The following is a 27,836-nucleotide window of genomic DNA, read 5'->3' as shown; positions in this document are numbered from 1 at the left end:
TTAGGAAAGTGTAGTTTTAGAATGAGGAGTGTATACAAATTAATAGATTTTTTAAAATTCTTAAGTTACCTGTATGGAATTAAAATATGCTCTGTTGTAGGGAAGCCCATTTACAGAGAAAACTGTTTAAAAGAAAATAGAAATTCTCAAGTTGAGGAGTCTTCAGAACATGGGGGCAATGGCTTGTGTCTTCTTTCTTTGACATCAATATGTTGTATATCATACTGAGGATGAAAGAAAAAGGAAGAAAAAAAAATTATAATTTCAAGTGAAATTACCAGACTTGTTTTGAAAAATACATAAACGTAAAATACATAAGTATAGGTCTGCACTCAGTGCTGTGTTTTTTTCTAACTAAAATTAAGATTTTAGCTCATTCTGTCCTTCAGTAAGAGCAGTAGTCATTTTAGTACCTATGGGGTTTTTTTCACTTTTTGGAGAAAATTACTCTTTCTGTGGTATCCCAGGTTTCCTGATTTGAGAAATATGAGCACTCTTAATGAAGTATATTTTATTTTTCCTATTTCGTTTGACCTGTTATAGTTACTTCACAAAGTCTTAAAGCTCCCGTGAAAGCAATACTAATCCTTTGCTTAAAGAAGTAGGAAAAGGAATGAAGATGTCTTTGAACCTTGCCTTCCTCCCCAGAAATATGTAAATTCATATAGTGAAATGATGGCCTTTTGAAATTTTCTTTCTAGTCTATGCAATACTCTTCATGAAAAGTAAGATTAGAGATAGCAAAATCTACTTAATGAATGCTCTGTTACTCATTGTAAACCAAAAGAAAATAGGCAAGTATTTAAGTTCATACTGCACAGATGCTACTATTCCTTCTATCATAATCTATTACTGGTTTATAGAGGAATTCCTGTATCTCAAGGCACAGAATTTAATCTACTTTGCTTGAAGTTTAGTGTCATTATTCAAGATACTGGATAGAGCAGATTGCTTTGAAAGGTGGCACGGGATTGAATTGCAAAAATGAAATGCACACAGCTACCTGGGCTCTGTGTATTATAACAGATGGATTCCTTAATTATTAATTTTCGGATTAAGTAGCTTGGAATATAGAGCAGGTCTGGCTTCAGGATAGTTATAGTTAAAATGTATAGAAGTGATTGTGTTTTTAGACTCACGTAATTCCATAGTTAATAGAGTGAAATCTCAGGCTGATTTATGCAGCTTTTAAGATAGAGTTATAGTATGAAGAATTCCCTACTTCTGCAATTAGATTTATTTGACAGGAATAGCTGTTGTACTGCATTGGAGTATCTCAAAGTGAAACATTTTGTAAAATGTTAAAAAAACAAAAAGAAATTGCACATTTTTTAATCAGAAGGAAATGAGTGTATATTCTGCTTCATTTGTGTATTGAATGACAAGTTCAGTAGCATTAAATATACAGTGGGATAGAAATGAAGATCATAGCTGAATATTTTAATAACATTTGTACCAACAACTAATGAAGAAGAAATGTAATACTAAAGTGCAAATAGGAATTCCAATTAAAATGATTTGGTTCAGTGAAAATTTACTGTCTCTCACAAGGTAACTCTAGACTTAACATGAGAAGAGAGGGGCTTCTCTCATATCCTGCTTTAATTCCATTCTTGGAATTGAAGTTGCTTGTAGCATAAAGAGTTTCCTCAGTTGGAGAGGAGAAGGGAAAATCTTTATCAGCAGACAGCAAAATAATAAGTTTTAGGTGATTTTTTTTTCCTTTTCAAACTTTTAACCTTTAACAGTAATTTGCTCTAAAGGTGGCTGCAATTTCACTGGATGTCTCTCTAGAAGAGGAGGAAAGATGCAGCTATCTAATCAATGGATTGTTTCTTTATTTCAGGGAAAGCAAGTAGAGATCTCATGTTTTAAAGATGTTGCTCTTCATCGATCATAAATTCGTGAAGAGTTCATTTGCAAGCGTGTCCTGAAGGATTAACAGAGTTCAGGTTCTTACAGAGAATCAGGAATGGCAGCTCTTTTCCATGAGTGACACTTTTGTCAATAGAGCCTTCCCCAGGTGGCCACGTGGCTGCTCTTAGATATGCTGATGGTAATGGTGTAAGCTGGATGTTCTCTTCAAACAGGTGGAGCTTATTCTCCTTTGTGAGACTTCATTCCCTAGGTAGAAATATCTGATATCTGTGCTGTTATGGGTCCATCCAATGCTGCAAATGGGATGCACAAGGGACTAGGAGGGATTAAGCTGCCAAAGGTCTTGTATGCTGTGCATCAAGTCTAATATTTGGCACATAAACCCTTCCTGTGTCACTAATTGCTTTCTGTAAAAGTAAGTTTATTGAGGATGGAAAGGGGAGACATCAAGGGTCTACCAACAGCCAAATTTGCCCTTGTTTACCTTTTAAATTCAATCTGTGTAGAGAATGCTTAAATAAATATATACATGACAATGTTAAAAGGCCATTTAACATGTTGAAAGGCAATAAGAATCTCACCTTAGAAACTAAATATAGAATTTCCCAACTCAGAGGTATTTTCCCTGCTCTCCAGGTTTTGAGGCGATCCTGTTCCATATAATGCTTGCAGGAGGAAAGAGGGGAGGAACTTGAGGAAGAATAAGGCACAGGGAAGCAATTCAGCATTGTTACTTCACTCTGTCGTCTTGGCTTTTCCTTCCTGAATCCTTGCTACAGAAATAGTAGATTATGGGCATTGCTGCTACAAGCTGCTGATCTTCTAAGCTGTGACATGTAATCAGGCCTGTGGAACATTGATTCCCTTACTAGTTTAGCAGTCTGCCAAATTGGAAATGATTAATACTTTATAGCTGGCTAGATATGCACTGCAGACACAGGAATCCCCCACTTCCAGGGTTTTCTCTGATGAATTTATAAAGCTTTTTCCAAGATAAATGGTAGAGCTATAATAAAAAACCCCAAACATAAACATAGACCAGAGTAGAAAGTCAGTTTTAACAGAGGAGGTTTAAAATTTGTGAACTTAATATTTAGTTTTTACATAAAGAATAAATTGTAGGTGTTTAAGACTATGTATTACTGACATATAAATTGCAAGAAAAGCATTTTGAATAGTCCAAATGCACAATAAATTTACAATTCAATGCTGCAGCCTTTTGATACAAACATCAGTCCTCCCAACTTTGATTATGCCTCTTCATATTTAGATCATGATCCTAGAGTTAGTTTTATGGAAACTCTGTTATTTCTGTATGATTATTAGTGAAATAAATAATCATTATTTATGATTATTAGCAAGTTGTGTGTGTAATAGTCCAACAAATTTATTAAAATACAGGTTGCTTTATGTGTAAGTCTGAAATACATGTGCTTTACAGAAAATCTTGAAGTTGTTACTGGTACTGTGCAGTATGACTTAAAGTGATGAATACTTGGCTGAGGGAGTGAATATCTTCAAACTGATCACATTTCACTTCTGCAAGAATTGAGGCTTTGATGCAGTTTATTTGTTGGTACTACTTCTGCAGGCTGCTGTCTACCAAAGATGATACTAGAAAAACATTGGTTATAAAGCACACAATCATATGTGTGTCTGGGTTTTAATAGAGAGTGGACAGAGCTATGTGACTGTGGTCACAAGGGTTTTCAGGATGAAGAAGAGACGAGAATGTTGACTCTATGATCAGAAGGCTTGATTTATTATTTTATGATATATGTTACATTAAGACTATACTAAAAAAACAATAGAAAGGAAAAGGTTTCTTCAGAAGCTAACTAAGCTAAGAATAGACAAGAATGAATAACAAAGATCTGTGTCTCAGACAGAGCAAGAGCCAGCTCTGCCATGAATGGTCAGGAAATCCCAACATCCACAGGAGACCAATCACAGGTCTACCTGTTGCATTCTATAGCAGCAGATAACCATTGTTTACTTTTAGTTGCTGAAACTGCAGCTTCTCACAAGGAAAAATCCTAAGAAAGGATTTTTCATGAAAGATGTCTGCAACAGAGCTACATCATTCCAAATGGATGAAAAAGAATGATCTCTCAAGACTAGGTACATGTTCTCTAAGAATCAGTTGTTCACTTTCCATTGTGTTGGTTTATTGAGGATGGAACTGCTCCAAATCTATCTGTTAATTGCTTTTTATTTTTTGTGTCTGGCTATTTGTTGTAATGGATTGTTGTAAATGATTCTTTCTCATCTCAACACAGATGAGAAACATTAGCAACAGAATTTTCTTCTTGTTCTGTATGGTGATTATTTTTTGTAATTCCACAGATGTATTTAGTGTAGTGAAAAAGCAAGTGCACAAACCCGGACTTTGCTGCAGACTGGAAAACTGCTTGTTCCATTTTAGTTCATTGCCCAGCACTTTTTTTCACAGGAGTATGGTACTATAAAATGAAATGTTTCTATGTCTGTTAGTGCTTGTACAATGGCTTTCAGTTTAAATGTGAAATAGGCTCCTGGATATAGTTTATCTCCCATGAAAAACAAAAACACTAACAAAAAAAACTGAACCCTAAAACTTTTCTTAAGGAAACAGTCTATTCATTTGATCTTTGGGATGCAGACCCTTGCAGCATTTGGTACACTTTAGCATTGAGTAGTTTTTGCTTTTTCCTGCTTTCATTGTGTTGAGTCACATGCAGGAATCTGGAAGACATGAGAAAGTCTGAATTGGAGGAGGTTGGGTTTTTGAAGAGGGTTTCTGTTCCATTTTCTAGAAAGCAGGACAGCTTTCACACTTACACTGGTTGATTTACATTGCCAGTGTGAGAATCCAGTACTAGCAGGAGCAAATCCTTGGCAAGAAAATTTGGTTGCTGGCTGGTAGACTAAGATTTAGCAGAGGATGGGCAGAGCTTCTGTGGAATATATGCCCAGGAATTAATTGCTATCAATAAAAGTTGTAGCCTGATATATCATTCATGTACCTCCCATTAGAATCAATTACATTATTTACTTTATTTCTGTAATGCATCACTTGGTCTTAATTGAAGTTGGCCCTGGCACCACTCTAAAAATGGAGATGCTTCCATTGATTTCCACAGGGCAAAACCAAAGCTTCCTTCAGCACATCACACTCAAAGATCATCTCAATGATTAAGAAGGAGGAGCATTTTCTCCTTTTATGTAAATGAACAAGGTGTTTAAGGAGACATTATGCTCATGAGGAATCTGGAACATACCTATTTGAAAACTGTTCTTGAAATTTCCAAATAGAAGTGTCAAACTGGTTTGCAGAGTGTTGGATAGACCCCATTTCCTGACCTGTGGCTTCTTAACTCTTGATTCTTTACAGCTTCTTCTCTCCTGACACCTATAGTGTATCATATGCAGGGATAATTCCACATTGAAAAATGCTATGAAATCCTTGGATGGCTGAAGCCACATATCTTATGAAGCTGTGGATTATCTTGGTACTGGCAGAAAAATGCACAGGGCTTGAGTAGGCAACAGTGATTTATTCAGCTAACACTAAGCAAGTGCATTGACTTCTGTAGCTACCTTGACCCCTTTATATCCATATAAAAATGAAGTGGAATCTTGACACTCATAGTCTTGAAGATTGTCCCTATTCTGTAATCTCCGATTAATCTAAACTGTCACAGTCTTCAAGGAATGCTCCTAATCTAATGTGGCTTCCTGTATAAAATAGGTCATTGGGTTTAGCTGAACTAATTTCTCTCAAATACTGTAGCAATTGTACTATTTTCATCGTCCCACATTTATATATATATATATATAGTAATATAGAACCTACCACATTTCACAGGAAATGTTTCGTGTAGTGAAATGGTCTCCCTTTTGTAAATATGTGTCTTCTTACCTGAATTGATCTATTTTCATTTTATTTTCCTTTGTGTGTGGGCCCTGTGGTACCTACCTTCTTTCACTGCTGTGTTAAGGTACTTTTGTGCTGTGACAGTTTTCTACTTCATTGTTAACTCAATCATTTTGAATCCTTTGTGTTTTTTTCTGTGGACTATGTTTTCCAGTCTTTTGGTCATTGCTTCTCTATACCTTCTCTAACTTTTCTCATCCTTCATTGTCATGATTTTTTTTCAAGTTAATATCCTTCTTCTGTGCAGATTCCACTTCCAAATGTTAATGTTTAGCTAATAATCCACTAGGAGCATACCAGATTTTTCCAGAGGTATTAAGACTATTCAGGTTCCTTTTAACTTAGAAGGCTTCAATTTCTATTCAGAATACATCTGTGTTTCCTGAAGAGTGACCTGATAAACACCAATATAAAAAAAAAAGTAGAATCTGGGTACTTTATGCTGATTTTAACTACTGACTTTGAAGTATGCACATTCAAGGTTCAGCTGTTTCATCTTTTTAGTTTTTTCCTGTGTCTCCTAGGTCAATTAATACACAGATTTTCACCTAATTATCCCTGATTTCCAGGCTGATGTAATTGCCAGTAACTTCTGCTGACCTTAGTAGGAGTTATATCAAGGCTTTACTGTGGAAAATCTATCTCATTGTCTTTAGTCTAATTGTGGTCAGACTGACTGAATGGCATATTTATTTATAATGATTTTATGGCACTTTATCTTTCATGCTAGAAGGAGTAACTAAATTAATATACATTAATATTATGAAAATATATGAGAACGTGTTTTACTTGCTTTCTGAAATCAAGTCCTGTGGGGTTTGTCATGCGGTGCTTAAAGTAGCCAAGAAGTAAAGGAAATGCTGCTTAAAAGAGAACTTGACCTATACATTCACTGTCCCAGTAAAAGTGAGAAAAATATCAATGAAAAACCTGTGCTGTACATACAGAAAATGTCCAGAAAGAGAAAGTTAGTTCCTAAGAATATGTGAACTATGTCGAATTCATTAGTGGGTTCAGATGAACTTAATGAGGTAGTTTTTTAATAGATCAGTATGGATTACTGTAACATAATTTGTATAGGAGAAATGGAAGAAGTAAATGGGTTGCCATAATATTTAAAAACACTTACTGTGCTAGGAAACTGTGAATGATTTTCCTGTGAAGAAATATAAACAAAGCAAAACAAACATTAGGCATATTTCAAGTGGTGCTGAAGAAATTCTGTCTCTTCTCAAGATACTCCATATAAAAGGATACTCATGGGAGTTTTTTAACTACCTGCATCTCTGTTGAGTAGCACTTTCAACAAATTAGCAAGGATAATCATAAATTACAGAGTAGTCACACTTGATAAATGGAAAGTAGGGGATCCCAAAAGAGACATCCTGAGTCCATTTCTTGCTGACACGGAATGAAAATGGGGAAAACTGGAGGACTATATCATTAGTGACCAAAAAGTCCATTCATATCAGAAAGAAATGCAATTTACTGATTAATTTAAGGCTGTAATTTCAGGAGGAACAGAAAATAACCATTGTGAAAAAATAGTTTCAAAATCTAGGACCTTCAGTGTATTTTGCTAGAATGATTAAGAACACAGTGTGTTTTTCTTCAGGTTTAAATAAGGGGTTTGATTTAGAAGGAATCAAACTTTTGGAATTCTTCAGTTGTGCTGAAAGGTTGTTATATGAAAGGCCAATATTTATAGCAGCCTTAATGGGGAAGATGAAATTAAGAATTAGATCATGTGTCAAGAATTGTAAGTCTCCAAAACCCACTGTGGTTATAAGTACTTGAAAGGTGAAGTCAAACATGACAGTTATGAATGGGGGAGGAACACAAATATGAATTCTTCACAGCAGCTTTTACAGGGACGATTAGTAAAAGCTTCAGAAGTTTATGTCAAGAAATATTTACCTGAATGAAGGCGATAGGGCTATCCTGGAGTACTGTGCCCAATTCTGGTCTGCAGAATTAAAAAAATAGGCAGGAAGACTGGAGAGGGTCCCAAGAAGTGCCACAAAAATGAGCAGAAGAGCTGAATGATTTACCCCAAGAGGAAAGATTGATGCTGTGTAGGGTCTTTGCTCTCTGTTAAAGAGGAGGCTTGGGGGAACCTCATCCCAGTGTTGCAGTACTTAAAGGGCAGCTACAAATAGGACAGAGGCTCTTTCTTCACAGGGACCAACATGGAGAAGACAAGGAGCAATGGGTGCACATTGTACCACAATAGATTTTATATTGATATAAACAATAAACTTGGTAACATGAGATTAGTCACTAGAATAACCTCCCCAGGAACAGAGTCCCCACTGCTGGTAACAATGATGCCATTGGACAGGGTGCTAGGTAATCTTAATCTCCCTCCCACAAAAGGTTAGACCAGCAGATTGAGGATCCTTCCAACCTAGACTTTGAATGGGAAGCAGATTGGAGAAAGTCTAGGAGAAAATGTTGATTTCAACAGTATCATTATAGACCATGGTCTCTGATGTGTGAAAGGTGCAGGATGTTTGGCTGATTTTGGGCATCTAATGCAGTTAAGAGGCACTAGAGAAGAAAGGAGAGAGAGGAAAATAATTTTCCTTTCCTAAAACATCTGTTCTGAAGCATTTGAAATGCAAATGGAAAGGTATTTTGATTATGTGTTCCTTTTTGTTAATACAGTGTGTTTATTAATAATAATTTGTGTCTAGGAGCAGGTATCCAAAATTTATATATGAAGGTTGGGTTTTTCCCCCCTGTAAAAGACCTAATTGTTTGTGTTCCTTACATGGATCCATAAATCTTTTTTGGTGATGTAACAGCAGTGAACATTTTCTCACAGAAAACTGTGTGATGAGGAAAGGAGTTTTCTGGGCTGTTTTTGTCCGGCAACAGCAAATATTAATTTCTGTGACAGTTATTTGGAATGTGTAAGGCAATACAGCACTCTGAGGAAGGCCAACAGCATTCAGGCACAGACACTGATATGCTGAGGGAAAAGGTCTGTTTTTTTCCTGAGCAATAACTATAAATATTTGAAGACTGTAAATGCGAAAGCGCAGAAGCACAAGGGGGGGTAATGCGATGGGATTACTAAAGTGAAAATTTAGATTGGATGGATATTAGGAAAAAATGATTGACAGTGAGAATAGATTATGGAGTAGAGCACTTTCCCAAAGGTGTTGGTAAAAGGCCTGTATCAGTCTTTGCTGAGGTACTTCAGAGTAGATTGTATAAAGAAGCAGGAGCTATTCTGCAGGGAAGCATGCTGTTCTTGGAGAGCTGTGATGGAGGACTTAATAGATTTGCTGCAAATCATTTCTGTGAATCATTTAGAGATGTGTTACGGATTTTTTTTTTCCTCATTGAAAGTAGTTCTAAAATGTTTCCCACTCACCCTACTCAGTGGATCATAGTGAGTTTGTGTTCATTACAGACTTAGTAAATCAATATCCCATAACAGTATTTTATATACATTATTCATTACACTTTCATGAAATAAAACATTTAAAGAGGAGGAGGAAATCAGCAAGTGTGAAAAATGTAGGATGTTTGTGTTCTGGCACAGGAAGTGTGTGAGGAGGGAGTTCTGGAAGCTTACAGTCCCAGTGATGTGATTTCACTGTGACCTGAGTTTCATCTTTTATTCCTAGTATTTCTCTTCCTACATTTCTAAAAACTGTAAATTTTCTGGGTACTAATATTATCTTAAAAGTATATAGCTTGGGAGGATACAAAGGAAATGTTCACAGAAGGTGTTAGAAGTATACCTCATTAAAAGGCATAACCTTCACTTTGTCTCCCAGATGGTGACAGTATTTCTTCAAGGACTTGTGGATGCTTTTGCATAGGCACAAACTGGATGGAATCATTGGAGACTGGGGAGTGCAGAGGCCCAGAGAAGTGGGTCCCTCACAGGGGCTCTTCAAGCATTTCAATTATTAATCCCTCTTCAATGCACACAGTGTCCTGAATGTTTACCCTTTGAAACACTGGTGGGAAGGAAATTCATTTGATGCTGAATAGCCCTCAGTGTTGGTCTCTTGCTGTGGAGGCTGGAAGTGATGTGTATTGAGTCAGCAGTTTCATGTTATTCCTTTCCACTTTCAAGAAATATCTATAAGAGGAAGAAATTAAAAATACTCAAGAGCTTTTTGTCCCTTGATGTGGACTTGAGCTTCATCACTGGTCACTCAGAGTGTGCCTATTCTTTCCATGTCCTTTTCCTCACTCTTTTTACTCTGCCCATGCCATACTTGGAAATAACTGAGCTTCCTGAGCCTCTAGATGGGATGCTTAAAATAATTGCCATAAGGAACAACATGTTCCTTTTCATTAATGCCATTCTTATGGAGAGTGCTTATTTTGTGCTCTAAAGATGGAAAAAGAAATTTTTCTCTTCCCCTTCTCATTCCATTTGCCCAGTGTGCATATGTTTTTCAGATGATACAAGGTGCAGGTCAGCTACTGCTTTGTTCATAAATATTCATACCTAGATAGTTGGGGAGAAAAAAATAAGTGACAGGTTAGCATAAATTAAATATTCAGCACAACTCAGCAACATCAGGATTAAAATTGAAATATGCAAGATAGAGGAAAAGCTATTCCAAGAAAATGTTTGAAAAGAAAATACTTCTCTGTATTTCATCTGTCACTATATTTGGGGGGAAAAGCCAGAATATTTTGCTCTCTGTGAGATAAGGCAAATTTAAAAGATTGCAAAACGCAGACTGGATTTCAAGAGCCAGCCAATAAACTGACAAAAGCTGGCAGGAAGATTTTGATGAGTCTTGTTCCTCCAGAATCATAGAACAGGAATTCTCAAAATGTCATTTTCCTGGACATTGTAAGGCTGCAAACATTGTTTGAGAGTGATGTTTAGATGTTTGGTTCCCATATTCTCCACTTCTTTAGTCAAGGTTTTATTTTCCTTACTGGAAATGCTGATCTTTTTGAGGTCATTTAATCCAAAACCATAGAAAGTAAGTGGGCTATGTTCCTGTGATTTCTTGCACGTTAACTAGGGATATATTATATTAGAAAGGGAGATTTGGTGATGTATTATACTAAAATATATGGTCATAAAGTTCTGTGAGAACATAATATTGTAATGCATCATCAGAGTGTAGAATTGGCTGATAACATTGACAAGCATGAACACCTAGCCCTGGTTCTTCCAACCTTTGCTCACAAGATAGACTTATTTACCACTGCTATTATGATACTTGTTTCTGTTGGAGAAACATCTCTCAGACCTGTCAGGAGTTGGCAGATTTGTTCTGTGCTTTTTCAGATGAGGCTCTGCTTTTAGGGATCATCTCAAATGCGATAGAGTATGAGGAAAGGGCATGAAACTGAGTCAGGGGAGCTTTAGGTTGGGTATCAGGAATAAGTTTTTCACCCAGAGGGTGCTTGGGCCCTGCAACAGCCTCCCCAGGGCAGTGCTCACAGCAGCAAGCCTGACAGAGTTAAGAAGCATTTGGACAACAGTCACAGGCACACACTGTGAGCCTTGGGTTGTTCTGTGCAAGGCCAGGAGCTGGACTGGATGGTCCTGATGGGCCCCTTCCACCTCCCCATATTCTGTGATAATTCTGAACAAGACATGAATTAGATAATTTGATTCTGTTTGTTCTGTAAGGTTTGATTTTTTTTTAAATGTAAAATCTATACTGTCGCAGAGGAAAAAAAACCCTAAATAAATGAATTTTCCATTTCCAAGACTTATTCCAAAGAATTTCATATGTGTAAAAGCTAGTGAGGACTGAGATGCTGCTTTGCCATTTAGACTGTGCATATTTTCCTAGTTTTAACTGGACAGCTTGAAAGCAATAATGAGATAAGAATTATTTCTTTACTTTCAGATAGTAAAGATTAAATGTATGCTTTAAAACATTTTAATGAACAAGATTTGTAGAAATATAAAAATCCATGTGTGTCTATTGAGACAATGCCAGTATCATCTAACTGTCAAACTAAAAATATAGTTATTTAACTTTGTTACAATTGCTTCAATATGTTTAGCTGGAAGCCAGGTTGATGTTTCCACCAATTTTTCCTGAAACATACATTTAAAAACAATCAAAATGGTTTTTAAAAAAATCTAAGCCATTTTTTAGGTCAATTACCTAAACATTTTAGGGTTCTATGCTCAAAAGAGCTTATTCTTTCATTCAAAAGTCTATAGTCAAGTCAGTTTTTCAGGTATTTGCAGCTCTACGTATCCAGTCTTAAAAAGTGCTTATTTTGGTGTCAAATGAGAACTGTAGCTTGTAAAAATTGGTTATTTCTTTAATTACATGTACAGCTCAGATATCCTCAAACTTGCAAATTATAAGGTTATGCCTAGGAAGAGAAGGATAAAATAAATTGAAAATTCAGAGAGGTGACTGATGTGGGTAAAGCCCCAGTATTTTGGCTCGGCTACGAACATGCAACCAAAATGCCCGGTACACCTGACACCTTAAAATTTTGCAAAAATCCTTCTTTTGTATCTGTGTTTGGGGGTTCCATTATTATCAGTTTTATGACCTATATGCTGATATAATCAAGCTGATGAGAAAACCTCTCATGGGTATTATTTCAGCTAAATAAATATAACAGAGATGAGCAGGAACACTTTTTTTTGTTTGTTTTGTGTGTGTTTTTTGTTTTGTTTTGTTTTTTTTTCTCTCTGACCAAAAACATAAATGAAAAAGGTATGGTGCATTAAGATGCTTTGGAAATCAGTCCAAGTTTAGGGGTAGTAACATATGATACAATTCATTGTGCCAATACTAGAGAGGGAAAAGGTAGTGTTTTGCAATCTCCAATTCAGCTATGAAGTAAATGCCAGACTTATGTAAGTAATGGATAAGAGCAAATGCTCCAAGTTGAAATAAATCACATTAATCAGTATGCCAACCTTCCTTTTTGTACAGGCACAGAGGAAGTTGTTAGAAAGCATAAGACTTGTCAAGTTTGTCATTTCTGTGAGACAGATTTAGAAATAATGTGAATAACAGCGAAAATGTCTCGAGACTGCTGTATCTGTTGAGTCAGATTATTAATATCAAAGACTGCTAGGAATTTGAGTTACTTAACTTGTACTTTGAAAGTGTATTGCCATACTCAGCTAGGGGTCAGCTTTCACAAGACCAAATTATTAACATTACAATTTCTGAGAGCAACCTGCCTCCTCTCGTCCTCTTGGTATTTTTTGTCTTTGTGAAAGCCAAACACTTCCAAAGACTCCTTGGTTCCCAGGGTCTGACTCCAGCCCAAGCAGACAGAGTGAGCCCTCCTTGTTTCTGCTGACATCAAACAGCAGAATTTAGTTATGTGCCCTGTTCTATATTCTTATACAAGTTTTTTTCCCCCAGAATTTTTATTCATACTTATTAGATATTGTATTCAAATCTATTTTTCAGTCAGAATGAGACTGCTTATTTATTTTCTCTTGAAAGGTAAATGCTTTTGTCTTTGTGGATATGAAAGTCATGACTTATCTACTCCTGAACTAAAGTTTTTGTTAGACAGCATCAATTGCTTGCTAAATAATCCTGATTTAGCCTTTAAATAGGAGGCTTTCTCACAATTATTAAACATTACAAGTCACTTCAGCAAGACTAAGGCCCCACTAGAGACAGCAGAATCTTGAAAGTAATTTTGTCAAATTTTTCCAAAGAAAATGAGTGCTGCAACTCTTTGCATAATCTTGTATCGTGTTGTAAAATGGAGTTGTACTGAGATAAATACAAGCAATTGTTACTACCATAGATGTGGTTACCTTGATTCTTTATTTAGGTTTCATGTATGTCTTTTATTATTTTTTTTTATGTATGTATAATTCAGCATATGCCATGTGTAGTCCCAAGAAAGTATTTTAGGGAAAATAGAAAATTATTATTGCCTGACACTTTTGTCCAAGGAAAAACCTGTTTTTCTCCCATTTTTCTGAAGGGTATTTGAGAACATTTGACAATATGTTTTGTATTTAAAGTAGCTTCAAGTTGAAGTGTTTATTTGAAATTTAAAAAAAAAATCTAATGATGAAAACAAATGACAGAACATTGCTGAGACACTCAATTGATGTACCAAAAGACATAGGGAAGTGATAAAAGCTTAATTGCATCATCTACCCTTTACTCAGACTTAGTTCTCTTCACAGCTTTTTTTAAAAACCCAGCTCACTGTGAGGAGTGTTTATTTTGACAGACACATTTACATAATCAAAAATATTTTGCAGAACAATATACTTTTAAAAGCTGAAAATTGTGTTAAATTGCAATAAGCTGCAATAGCTTGTGTAGAGGTACTTGTTGGCAGTTCATTTTGTATGGCAAGCTGCTTTTCTGGAATATTCTTAGATGAACATTGTTGAGGTAGTATGTGATTTTTTTTTTCTGATTATCTCTCAGAAGAATTGATTTGGCTTGAGGCTGAGGACCTCTTGCTCAGTACCAAACCAAAGGTAAATTGTATTGTCTGAAATTCCTTTTAACATTAAAGAGACCCCAAAGTCTCAGGTTTGGAGGGCATCAAGCAGAATCAGACCCTTTAAACACCACACTTTAGTGTGCTCTGTTACATTCTTTCACTGCAATGAGATGGCATGTCTTGAAAATCAAATAACACATCCCTCTTCCTTATCAGTACAGTGGTAATTAACTTTAATTAGTTCAACCAGCTGCCTCTATTTTGGAGGACACCTATAACCTCAATAAAATTTATTAGCATAAAGCTGACCCATAGGTAGACTTTGGTTAGAGATGGCTTTAAATAGAAAAGCAATGCCTTAAAAATATCCCATTATTTAATTATTTTCTTGAAAATCTCTAAATGCTTTTAGCCACACACATTGTGGGCTATACAGATCAGGTTTTTTGATGTTGCAAGAGCCCTGCTTTTCCTCTTGCTACTCTGCATAAGTGGTTCTTCTTCATTTGCCACTTGAGAAAATATAGGCTCTTTAGAGAAGGAATGTGGGCACAGAACCAAGTGCAGAGGAAAGCAGTGGCAGCAGCCTCCAGCTGTACCTCTCTGTCTTGGAGCACTGGGGAGGGAAAAGCTGCCTCTGAATAACGTGTGGTGGTTTGATGCCTTGGTCTTGCAATCACAGTAACAATCTTGAATGCAAAAGAACCACAGAAAACTTATCCTCCAATTGTCATAAGTATCTGAGAAGGCAAAGATGGCTGCAAAACACTGATGTGATGAGTTGCTCATGTTGCAGTACTGGAAAGCTAAAAGGATATGTTAAAAAGATTGTAAGGATTCAAAAGAAATTGCAGGTGAAGGTAGGGAAGGATTCTCCTGGATGTCTTCCAGGAAGGTGCCCAGTATATTTATTGGTGGGAATTTGATTTTAATTTTTATTTTTAAGTTATTTAGCCTATCTTGGTAGAGCAAAATTTAGCTGACAACTGCATAAATTATTGCTAAATTAATATCACAAAATCAAAGAGCTGTTAAGCTAAGGGGGAAGAAGAAATGTGCTGGCTCTCAGAATGGAAGAAGAAAAGTTTCTACAGCTTGTCAGCTAGTAGCCAACTTCACTCAGCCAATAGTCAGCCAACAGAGCTGAGAGGGTTTCTAAATGGAGTCTGGCCAAAAGCTCATAGAAGAGGGCCATTTTCCTCTCAGTGGAACAGAAGGGTCTTTCAAACCAGGAACTGGGGAAGGGGGATGAGTCCAAACCAGAGAGTAGCTAAAAACACCCAGAGCCAAGAGCCAGCTATTCAGCTGGAGTAACCTATACAGGTGAGAGAGAAGAGGAAGAAAAAGCCAGCTGGGTGTTTATTATTTTGCAGAAACAGTAAATTAAGATTCATAAGTTGGCAGCTAATAAAAAACTTACAGGAAAGGCTGAAGGAAGGAAGGAGATCTAGTGAGGGGTGGAATAAACCTCTCTCATTTCACCAAAGGATATATAGAATTGACATTCTGTATTTAATTTGAAGCCTACAGTTATTTTCCTATGTCTTCAATCATGGTTATTATGGAAAAAATATTTGTTCAAATAGTTCAGGTGTTCAGGGTTAGTGTGTTGGTAACTGCATTTTTTAACAAGTTTCTGTTTGTGTTCAGACCCCTGACCTCCCCTACTTGGTTTGTGTTATCTCATTTTAGATTTTATTTTCAGACTCATTATTTTTCTCTTTTTGTAACAACTTCCATTTTTAACTTATTTGACTCCTACCCTAATGAAAGGTAACTCAGATTTTAGTACATCTGACATGTTCCCTTCAAATGCACTTGAGTTGAGCTGTTCCTTAGAAAATTAATTTTTGCATATATATAATCTTTGTGTTTTTCCCGTTATTTGCTTCTGTATTTTATGACCTTGAATTTAAAGTTTTAAGGGCTAAAGATAAGGAATTTATAGGAGATAATGAATATTATGCTATAGAAATAATCCTTGAACCCTACAAATGGTAGTGATGGTGCTCTGCTTTAAAGCCCCTCTTTCATGTAGTCCTTAAAGAGTTCTTTTACTTGATCTTGAGTGAGAATGGTTAATGGAGAAAGAAGAAAACCAGCACATTTCTGACTTTGCTACAGAATTAATCTTTGGTAATTCTTACTGCACTGTGAAAGAAACAAGAGGAAAAAAACTGAAATCCAGCACGAAAACTGAGTCTCCTGCAGCCTTTTCCTTTTCCCAAACAGTCATTGGAGGTAGCATATAATTTGTTTTCTTTCTTAGACTTCATGCAGGATATTAATGCAAAGCTGCTTTTGCCTTAAATGATACATTTTGTTTTCCTTTTGGTGGTTCCTGTGTTTTTCTTGTTTTTATTTCATGACTTACATCTTGGTAAAGGCTTTATCTTTACTAAGGAGCCAATAGAGCTTTTGTGGGACCAACTTGTCCCTAAACTCTGCAACTTAGCTGTTGCCAAGAAATTTCTATGAGTCCTTGCCATGGGAAGGAAAAAAAAAAAAAAGAAAAAAACCAAAAGAAACTTGAACCCATTTCTTAAAAACAGAAAGCATAGCAACCACAGTCAGAAACATTTAGCAGTCTGGCAGCAGACAGCAGGACATACAAAGAATAGCAAAATAGTCTATTGAAGAGGGGAAAAAAGATCTTCAAAAGACTTGTGTCCACAGCAGGGTGAAAAACATAACAATCCCATTATCAATGTTATTAGAAAAAAAATGTTGATTTTCCTTTTTTCCTAAGTTCTGCCAATATATCATGTTAAATGATATTCCAGTAACTCAGAACATAAAAAGGCATTTTCTGGCATCCCCTTAAAACATCTCTATTCAGGCAGTCAAAGGAGGAGAGAAAAGAAACAAGCAGTTCTGGGCTCCACATTCAGAAGTCCAGCAGAAAAGACTAGTTGGCCTAGAAGATGAGCTGTCATGACTGTATTAATTCTGCAAATAGGTGACTTTGCCCATACTGCACAGGGAATCTAAATTCACACTCCCAGGATGCCGATAACTTTGTTTCTGACAGTGCTGGTTTTGTTTCTACAAGTGTACATATCAATTAACAACTGTTTTGTTTCCTTAGTGTAATTAATATACCTGCTTTGGACTGAGTTGCGGGAGTTCTTTTGGGTTTGTTTTTCTAGTTTGGTTTGACTTTTTTTTTTCCCCTCTATTTTTTTTACATCATTATTTGGGGGTAGGAGAGTGATGATTTTCAACCCACAGTAGAAGTGCAGGTGTACTGTTGAAATCATAGTGAAATTCCTTATGGTTATGGTAATTTTAGTCTTTTTTGGTGCCCATTTTCCTTCCTAGAATTTGCAGGGATAAGGTAATTAGCAGTTTAAATAGAGTATAAATTTGTGTACATTAAGTATGCCTGCTTTGTGTAAACAGAAGTTTTCCAAGTGCCTGATGTGCAATATATCCTGTTATTTTAAGGAAGGGGAGTGCAGAACACATCCATGTAGCTTAGTTACAGAAACAACAAACATCACTAATTTGTTGTCTTTAGTTAGCCATGTAGTGTGGCATTAAAGCACTTGCCAAGTGCATTATCAGGGATTATCATGGGATTCTATGCTTTTGTGTTGACCCTGAGACATGGATTGCTCAACTTCAGCTTTTATTTTGTGCAGCTTTTGAACAGAATGGATGCACTTTGGTGGTTTTTTATCTGAATGATCAGTGAGCTCTGGACTCTGTAGTTGCAGACTAGAAAGTGAGAACTATATCATACCTGTTTTCCTTAAAAAGAAAATGGGGGATTGTCACCCTATAGAAAATGTGTGTGTAAATGAGTCTGATTTTGGATGAAGCTTCACTAGATTTTGTGCTGGTAATGTGGACTTCAGTCTTCTTGCTGTCCTGTGAGAAGATGATGTATTCAATTTACAGAGAAGCAAGGAGAAATTAAGTTCTCTGTGAGGCATTTAGGTGCAGGTTAAACCCAAATCCCTTGACTATTGGTCCTGACCTCCTAACACAAGAGTCATTATAATGCTTTTCTTCTTTCTACCTTAGGTCAAAGTAGTCTGTGGAGAGTATGTCTGATTTAAAAAATCTACTTGTTATATATAAAGCTATAAACAGTGCAACAAAAAGCAGAACAAAGCACATAATCATACTGTATAAATAATACCTTTGCCTTGCATAAGCCTATTTAATATTTTTCAAAAGTTTGATTGTGATCTGTTTGCACTCTGTGGTTTTGGATGCTCAGACTAGACAGGAAGAAGAAACAGCACAATGTGAAAAGTGAAAATCCCAGATATATACTCCAAGGAATTTGCTGCACTGTAGTACTTTTCTGTTATTTTTTTGTTTGTTTATTTGATCAATTAAGTCAAGGGCTTTTTTTTGAGCTTAATCTTCCAGGGCAGCTTCCCAGACCATATTAATTGATCTAAAATAAGGCAACAAAATGAATATGTTGTTGTTTTCTCCAGGTGTTTATGTATCCATACCATGGAACCCTATCCTGTTGTCCTTAGGCTTACCTCCCACTCAGTAAGACTCTAGAGATACCTGGGTTTTGTTTTGCTGCTCAATGATCCCCTTTCTAAATGCCCCATTGCCAGCACAGTTGTGTTTAAAGATAACAAATGTTGACCTCAGGAGAACGAAAACTATTTCACTTGAGGAAGAATAAGTTATTCCCTTGAAGCATTCAATATGCTCCCTAATTTCTTCTCTCTGTTCAGAAAACAAAGCTGGTTTATGGTGTAGAGGCTTTAATAACTGTTGTCATTAATGCTGTGTGCTTTCACATTGTGTTCAAAAATGCACCCCACTGCAAACATATGAACTTGGGCTCCTTAAGTTTTGTCTAAATAGTCTGTCATTTATTGTCTTCCTTGATATTTTAATTTTGGAGCTTGAAAGTGCATGGAGGCATATTAGCAAAATGACAAGCCTCCTGTGAGAAGCTGATGTTCCCAGATTAGTTCAAAACCATACAGCAAGTTCTAAAAAAACTGTTAGTGGTCAGTTTTGCAGCTGAATTTCTGGGGAATGTGATGCTGTGTGCACCAGGTAGGTCTCAATGAGCATGGAAATTCTAGTGTCTGATAAAAAATTGCCTCAGGTTTCCCTTATTGCAAGTCCCATTGTTACAGTTTCTGACATCAGCAAGTTCCCTCCTGCTGAGACCACTTTTCAGGGGAAATCTGTACCTTGGCAGCACCTACCTGAGCCATTTTGGGTGACATTATTCTCCATTTTGGAGAATTAACTGCCATTACATGCACCAGGTGATCCAGGTTTCACAGAGATATGAAAATATCAAAGTACTGGTTTATGGTAACAAAAATTTATCTAATCCAATTTTTAACAGGTTTTGATACAGGGTTCATACATTTATTCAAATTGCATTTATAAAAGTATTTTACCTCATCTCTCAGTTAAGTAAATAGACAAGTTCTTTGCAGCAAGGTGCTCTGAAATCCTGGGTTTCCTCTGGTTCTCAAGGAAACCTAGATGCTGCAGATCAGGTGATGTGATCAGATTCTTGAGGATTATCTTTGGTTTTAAGAATGTAAATTAATTTGAAATAAATACTTCATAATAATTTAAAGTATTTTAAAGCACAATGATTGAAAAGCCATTGTTGGCAGAGGTGGTCAGTATTTTGAAATATGTAAGGCATTATTTTGTAATAATGCCTGTTCTTCATTCATAATATTTGATGTGGGAAGGGCTGCATTTTGAATTGAAAATAGTGTTGTAATCTGGATTTTTTCACACCTTTAATCATTCTAAATCTCATGGGATAGCATCAATAGAAAGAACTGAAAGAGTTCTTCTGTTTTTTTTTTTTTAATTGTTTTAAAGTTTTCTGGACTTAGACTTTTGCTAATTGAACACTTACAGATTTAGGATACATTCCTAGTATAAAGTCCTTCTCTTGTCCTTCACCTTTTCTCAGGGTCATTCATAGATTTATGCCTCTTTACACTTCTGGAGTTCATTGAATAGTAGTGCCCCAGCTTGCAAAAAAAAAAAAAAAAAAAGCTATACATGATATATCTTTGGGAAGCATGAATTAACTTAGGTTGTTCTCCATGACTACAGACCACATTAAAGAGAGTGCTGAGCTTTAGGTAATAATTGCTGTCTTAGGGCTGTGTCTTAACAAATGAATCCAGCTCTGTGATATTGCAAGTTACCCAGCATGTGGCCCAGGTGGTAGCAAAGGGAGCCTGTTATCTTGATTGTAAAATGTTCTGTCCTGTCTCTCTTAGGACATAAATTTATTCCTCACTTTGGATAGCTTGGTTGCAAATTATATGGGAAATTGCTAACTGCTCTGTTTTTCTTGGGAGTTCAGGTGACCTTTTGCAGTTTCTGAGAATGAGGTAGTTATGTGTTTTAAAGACTGACATCTTGAAGCTTACTTGATATTAGCAGTAAAGAACAGAGTGAACACAAGACAAATTCAAGGTGCTCTTAATGGCATGATACAATTCCCTGAGGGCTGGCAGTTTCACATGCAGGAATCTTAGATTGCTGCTCAGGTATGAGAGTGCCAAGAGCAAGCTAAAACCCAGGGCCAACCTGTGGTATTTTTGGGGTTCCTCAGATGAAGGGAGGAAAATGATGAATCTGACTCCATGTTCTTAGAAGCCTAATTTATTATTTTTTATTATATTAAAGAATGTTGTACTAAACTATACTAAAGAATAGAGAAAAGATGGAGACAGAAGGTTACAAAGAATGATAATGAAAACTTGTGACTTTGAAGAGAGAGTCCAACACAGCTGATGGTGATTGGTCATTAAGTTAAAACAATTCACATAAAACCAATCAAACAGTGACCAGTTGGTAAACAATGTCCAAACACATTCCAAAGCAGCAAAACACAGGAGAAGCAAATCAGATAATATTGTTTTCCTTTTTCTCTGATGCTTCTCAGCTTCCCTGGAGAGAAATCCTGGGCAAACAGGACTTTTCAAAAAAATATGATGGTGACACCTACCCAATGGATGCCAGCATAGTGACTGGTGGGCTGTGTGGAGTAAGGGGGATTGTGAATCCAATATTTCTCCATTGCCAATTCCCTTCACTTGACTGATTGTGGATCCTTGTCTCTAAAGGAGGGAGAATGTACTGAGTTAGTGTTGTGGGCTGTGTGCCTCAGATGGAAATAGCAGATAATATAAGACCTATTAAAAATATGTTTGTCCTTATGTACCCAGAAGCAAGAGAAAAATTAAAAGGCAAAATCAATGGATAAATCAGTAAGTTATTTGCACCCTAGAGGCAGTTGTTTCTGAAGCATGCACCTTCATGAGTTACAAAGCAGATATTAGTCTCAGAATTATTCCTTACTCTTCAGTGGTTTTCCCAAAATTTAACGACAACTAATTTCTGTGAACGTACCACTTTTCTCCTTTTGCTGTGCTTCACTGATGGCTGAGTACATTTTTCATGGATAAGGGAGAGGGGTAATAATCTCAGCATAACACCAGGAAACAGGCTTCCAAATGCAAGCTGTGTTCAGTTAATAGTTTACAGGTCTTTTCAGTTATGGTTCATATATTGCTGGTTTATTACTAATTAGCCATGATAATTCAGTTCAAAATTTTCCATTTAGAAAGAGTAAATGAACATAAGCACATTCTAAAACTTGGAACATATGCACTCTAAAACATAGATATAGGCTTTATTCAAGTTCCCCCACAACCTATGTAATAAAATGCAGTCATTTTCTTCTCAGTAGCTACAAAGTTTCAGTTGTGGAATAGGGAAGCACAAAATTGTCACTTAAAACATTTAGAGATTCCAAGGATGTTTTAACATTGGTGGCATAAAATTGGAAATATTTGTCACTGTTACTAAAGTATTTTAGCAACGCTTCCCTCATACATTATATATTAAGTCAATTAAAGAGCTGTTGACAAGTTATTGAGAAAGCCATTTCACTTTGTCCATTATGTTCTTAAACCATATTTATTAGAAATTATTATTTCTGAATTGCCAGATTACTTCAGATCATAGTAAGCTGTTTTAGACTTCAAGGAAAACCTAGCTTTCCTTTAGTCTGCTGAGTTTTTTTAAATATCTGTCAATTCCTAATTTAATATTCAATTAGCCAGTTTCATTAAGGTTGGACAGTTTGATTTGTCCATAAACAATAAATTCTCTTTGTACATTTATTCACCTTGTCCTGGAACCTGCTCTTGTTCAGTTGTCAATTTAAGAAGATCTTCTCATGTTCTTTGTTGCTGTATTTACTTCCGTTGTCACCAAGCAGGACTTAGTTCTAATAAGAGTCCATTTGTTCCTTTTTCATTTATTGCATCCTCTGGCAGTGTTTGATTCTTTTTGGTCTAATTCATGAAGGTTGCCCCTGTAACTTCTTCAAGTGAAGCAGGAGCTATCCAAAATCCCCTTGCCATAGAAAGTGGTCAATGCTTCATGAGACCAGATATATCTCTAAGTAACGTCCAAGGCTCCTGGCTTCTTCTTCCTCCTCCCTCTAAAGACAGAAAGCCACCCCAGAGGGGGTCACTTGCATGTGCTTATTCTCTAGTACAGTTCTAAACTCCTTTAAACTCTGTGAAGTCTCAGGTGTTGTGGATGTATTTGATAAATGGAAATGTGGAACTTTACTGCCTAATATTGCAGTGTAGTCCAATTCTATTCACTTCTGATGTCTTCAGTTGAAGAACACATTATCTCTGTCTCTGTAGCAGAGTAGCATTCTGCTGTCAGCAATCCACAGTGAGGTTTATCTGTTGTCTTTGGAGAAACAGTTCTCATGAGAACAACATTACTTGTACTCAACTCTGAAATAAAATGAAGAAATAGACTTATTTATTAACTTTTAGGATACATTTTATTACAGTAGAACAATTCTGACAAGTCTTATGATGAAATTTGCATTGTGGATAATGGTATAATTGGAATGAACACAATTCTTACTGAAAAATGTCACTCTATCAATCATTTCCTTTTCTTTTAATTTTAAACATTTTTCAATAACAACTATCACTCGTGGGGTATGTCATCTTAGATTGTGTAAATGCTAGTGCCTTTGTTTCTAACAGTGGCACAGCTCTGCAGTTCATCCACTGTGTGTTCCCTTACTGGGTGTCAGAGTGGGCTTCACGTGTGTTCAAACCAGGTCTCAGTGGAAATTAATCCAGAAGCTCTATCCTAAGTATTTAGTATGCACTTTCTAACCCCCAACAGGGATGTGAAGTCCCAGTGATGGGTCCCCTGAACAGCTCCAAACTACACTGCATAGTTGGAACACTGGATCAAGGCCAGATGTGATCCAGCCCTGAATGGTGCAGCTCTGTAGATGAAGAAGCCTCAGCACAAAGCGCTTGGTTTTGCTGAGCTGTTGCTTTTTATCCAAATTGCTTTTTAATGTAGGGCTTAACCTTAGAAACAGAGAAGAAAGTTTTAGCTTCTGTCGCTATGGTTTTGTATTCAGCCCTTCAGTGGTATTTTAGCTTGGGTGTATAATTTATTGCACAATTAAAAGTATTGACAAAACACTTGTGTGCACCTTTGGTATTGGGGAGCTCATTTCAGCAGCTCTTGTATTATGAATAAAAGAAAGAGCAGCAATTTGAGAAAACACCAATAAACATTAAAGCCCTGGGAAGTGGTTGCATCATGGCAGGCTTTTTGGGACAAGTGAAAATGTGATTTGAAGCAAGAATATTTGCTGCAGAAGTCAATTTGATTTAAAGCTTATATTGTCTTTCATTTTTATCAGAAAAGTCAGAGAAAATATGTAAGTTGGTTTTTTTTTTGTGAAATTGAACAGGCTCAAAGGTTTTCCTGGTTTTGATCTGCTATGCTATTGGTTTCCCTATCTTATATAGCCTCATGAATTCCATGAATGTTACTACTCCTCAGCCCCAAGGACAAACTGAAAAGATGTTAAATTATGAAGTGTCTGACCTTGGTATATTTTCTGTACGTGAACAGAAGAGTTAAGACAGTGACAAAGGGTTTAGAGGAATATGAAATCTAATACTTTATAATAGCAGAATGGCTGTGCAGAAAAGGCTTTTAAGTAATCAAGGCCACACAAGCTAATTTGCAACTCGTAGTATAAATTATGTGTAGATTCTTTCAGATTGTTGGAATTAACTCCAGGGATATTTTTAGAGCAACTTTGTTTGGTTTAATGAAAACAATTATTAAATCATTAGTCAATGAAAATAGTTATTTCATCTTGTTTGTATGTAAATTATCATATTCATATATCATCACCATTATCCTCTAAATAATGTGCCTATTCAAGATTGTGTCTCTTTGGCTAAAATGCTCAGGTTTCTCTGAGTAACTTCTCTGCTTTGCTTGCAGGTTGTATATAAAAATAACGATGTCAGGTTGGAGCTGTCTCGACTTGCCAAGCAAGGAGATCCTAAAATGAAGATTCATGGGGTTGTAGCATTTAAATGTGAGAATGTTGCAACCTTAGATCCAATCACATTTGAAACACCAGAGTCTTTCATCTCTCTGCCAAAGTGGAATGCCAAGAAAACAGGCTCAATATCATTTGACTTTCGTACAACTGAGCCAAATGGCCTCATTCTTTTCAGTCATGGGAAACCAAGGCACCAAAAAGATGCCAAACATCCACAGATGGTGAAGGTTGATTTTTTTGCCATTGAGATGCTTGATGGCCACCTCTACCTACTGTTAGACATGGGATCAGGTACTATAAAAATAAAAGCCTTGCAGAAGAAGGTGAATGATGGGGAATGGTACCATGTGGATTTTCAGCGGGATGGGCGGTCAGGTAAGTTCCTTTTGTCTGCATTCAGAATAGCTTTTTCTGCTGTATCTGAGAGAATACTGTGAACATATTGATGTTGCCACAGAGTTGGGCATCATCTGAAAAATAAGAAAATTATAAGAAGTCATTACTTTCAGGTGCCAGACTACAATAATTTGCTGAGTAAAATATCTTATATTTACATTATTGGATAATCAAGTACTTAATCTTGCAAGTAAGTGTGTTGTGTGGTTGAAAAACCAACAGTAATCTCCCTCTGTGCTTGCTTACATCAAATAGCTGAAGTGGCAAGTTTGAAGAATGAAAATAAAACAAAAAAGGAATTGCTGACAATAATCTCCAACAAGAGGAATAGTTGCCCCACAGAAACAACACAGATCTTCCAATCATGTCAGCAGATCTCAGTGTACTTAAATAATATTCTAATGAATTACTAACAACACATGTCTGCAGAAATGGAAATAATTGACTTGTCTCATTCTGTCAGTGTGATTAATATTCTGGAGTAGTTTACTCAAAAAGCAATCTCACTGAGAAGTGGTAAAAATAAAGAATTCGTGAACCCTTCCTCATGCTACTGAAATGTAATATGGCTTAAAGTGCATTTATCCAGTAAAATCACCAATGTGCATCAGCTCTTCTCATCTGGAGTATATAGCTTGTCTTAAGAAAATAATCAATATACATCAATTTAAGGACAGCTGCCTTCTACAGTGACTTTCCTGTACTTCTTGCCAGGATTTGGGGAGGAAGGGGGCAGGGAATATACTGAGTCTGTAATTCAGTCCTGAAGATTTTCTAATTAATATCAGTATTCAACATGAAGTTTATGTAGGCTGTAAATTGGGTGGTAAAAATTTAACTACGCTTCTTTAGGACTTTTTGGGATTTCCCCCACTTTCTTCCTTCTGGTGACTACCTTTCCATAGCTTGCATTTATAGTTCCTTTATGAAACTTAACCCCCAAAAAGTTATCATTTTGTTTAACATCTTACTACACACAAATCATATTTCAGATAAAGCAAATCTTAGGTGCAAATTTAAATTGAAGATTTCGGTTAAATCCATGCTGAAACCCACCTGCACCATGATTATGAAAAATAATAATTTGATTTCTGGGAAGTGCAGCTTCAAATTCTAATGGTACCAACCTTGATTTAGTTATTATGTCAGTTGCTCATTTAGATTTCTCGAGGTTAAATAAATCTACCAAACAAAAACAAACAAAACCCAACCAAACAAAAACAACCAAAAAAGAAAAAAAAAAACATGCCTTACTGAACAACAAAACACAACTTCTCAAAATCTTCAATTGGAATTGAACACCCAGCAGTTATATTATTTATACTACAGTTTTCATTTCAGACTTTCTTCTTAAGTGCTGTTTCAGTGATACATATGAGGCAGTAAATCCTGTAATAATTATGCCTGTGGGACTGCTGAAAGTAAAGTTTATTCTTAAATCTAAAGCCAACAGATCTATAAAGGAATGAAATAAATGCATAGCAATTGTTTACATTTGAAGGTAAATTCTGCCCTTTCATTGCTTCACAAAACATGACTCACAGGGGCCATTAAGAGAGTTTAGGGCATACTTTAATTCTTTAAAACTGTTAATGGACATCAGCAAGAATTTAGAGTAATTTCAGGAAGCAAAACCTGCCTGGTGATCAGGATTGCGTATTATTTTTTTAAGTAGAATTATAAATAATCAAATTAATCCATCTGATGATTTGCCTATGATCAAGATAGGTGAAATTTATGCAACTCCCCCATCACTGTTGAAAACTAATCATAATACCTATTAACTCTGAGACATTGAACTATTACCATGAATATTGAATAAAAATAGACAGGCTTATGGATTGGCAATTGAATTTTAACTGCAATCTGAAATAGAATCAAAATTTTCCTGTTACTCTAATACATACAGTAGTAGCTTATGGGAGGAGAAGTGCCAGTAACACTGGCAATGTTTTGTTTGTCCTAATGATGGTAAGATCTGGTTATTAAAATTATTAGAGAGATGCCTCTACCTGAATTAAGGTGACAATGAGACCATGTGCCAAAGTAAAAAATATGGATTTTATGTAACAATAAATGTGATATAGTGGGTTGGGGGGGCCCACTCAATTCTGAATGGGCCCTGACTTCCCTAAAATGATCCCTATCACCCTGTACAATTTTACTACATTCCACCAAAACCACCCGTCCTCTTTTCCACCTTCTGAAAGCTTTTTTTTTTGCTCTGGGTTTGCTCAGCAGCTCCTCATCCATCCATGGAAGCCTGCTGGCATTTTTGCCCCATTGCCTCCTTGTCGGGAGGCGTCGTGTCTGAGCTTGTAGAAAGTGATCCTTGAACACCAGCCAGCATCCTTGGGCCCTCTGCCCTCCAGGGCTCTTTGCCATAGGGCTCCACTGAGTAGTGCCCTGAAGAGGCCAGAGTCTGCTCTCCTGAAGTCCAGGGAAGAGAGTTTGCTGTGTGCCCTCCTCACTGTCCTGAGTATCTCATCCCCCTCCACCTCGCGGTCACGTTATGCGTTGTTGGTGTGTTTTACCCATAAAGAATAAAATTCATTTTACTATTTCAGGATGCTTTTCAGTTTCTTTTCTCTAGCTCAGACCAAACATACTAAAAATCACATGAATATAATTACTTTTCACTAGCTCTCCTTCAGATTTTTTATATACCTGAATGAAATTAACTTGTATACAAAAAAAATTTGCTTTTCTGAGACATTCTTGTTGCCATTGACAGTATATTTCCCTAGCTATCAAGCATAAAGTAAGAGATTGTTCTGTTAATGAATAAGTAGCTCAAATAAATCATGGTTCTTTTTTCAAATTAAGTTTGGTGTCTTGCAACCTTTT

The 27,836-nt window shown here is 36.3% G+C and overlaps 1 protein-coding gene across 29 annotated transcripts in view; it reads left to right on the top strand.

Moving 5' to 3' along the window:
• NRXN1 (neurexin 1) overlaps nt 1–27,836 on the top strand; it is a 681,323-nt gene that overhangs the window by 249,778 nt on the left and 403,709 nt on the right. For all 29 annotated transcript variants that reach the window (XM_077176064.1, XM_077176060.1, XM_077176056.1 and 26 more), the window contains one exon: nt 24,530–24,968. In XM_077176064.1, the coding sequence (XP_077032179.1) occupies nt 24,530–24,968 (439 nt within the window). The remainder of the gene's footprint in view (nt 1–24,529; nt 24,969–27,836) is intronic.

Source organism: Agelaius phoeniceus, chromosome 3 (assembly GCF_051311805.1).
Source record: "Agelaius phoeniceus isolate bAgePho1 chromosome 3, bAgePho1.hap1, whole genome shotgun sequence".
NCBI classification, from domain to species: domain Eukaryota; kingdom Metazoa; phylum Chordata; class Aves; order Passeriformes; family Icteridae; genus Agelaius; species Agelaius phoeniceus.
Note: the sequence above shows the minus strand (reverse complement) of the source record. Positions and strands in the feature narration are given on the sequence as shown.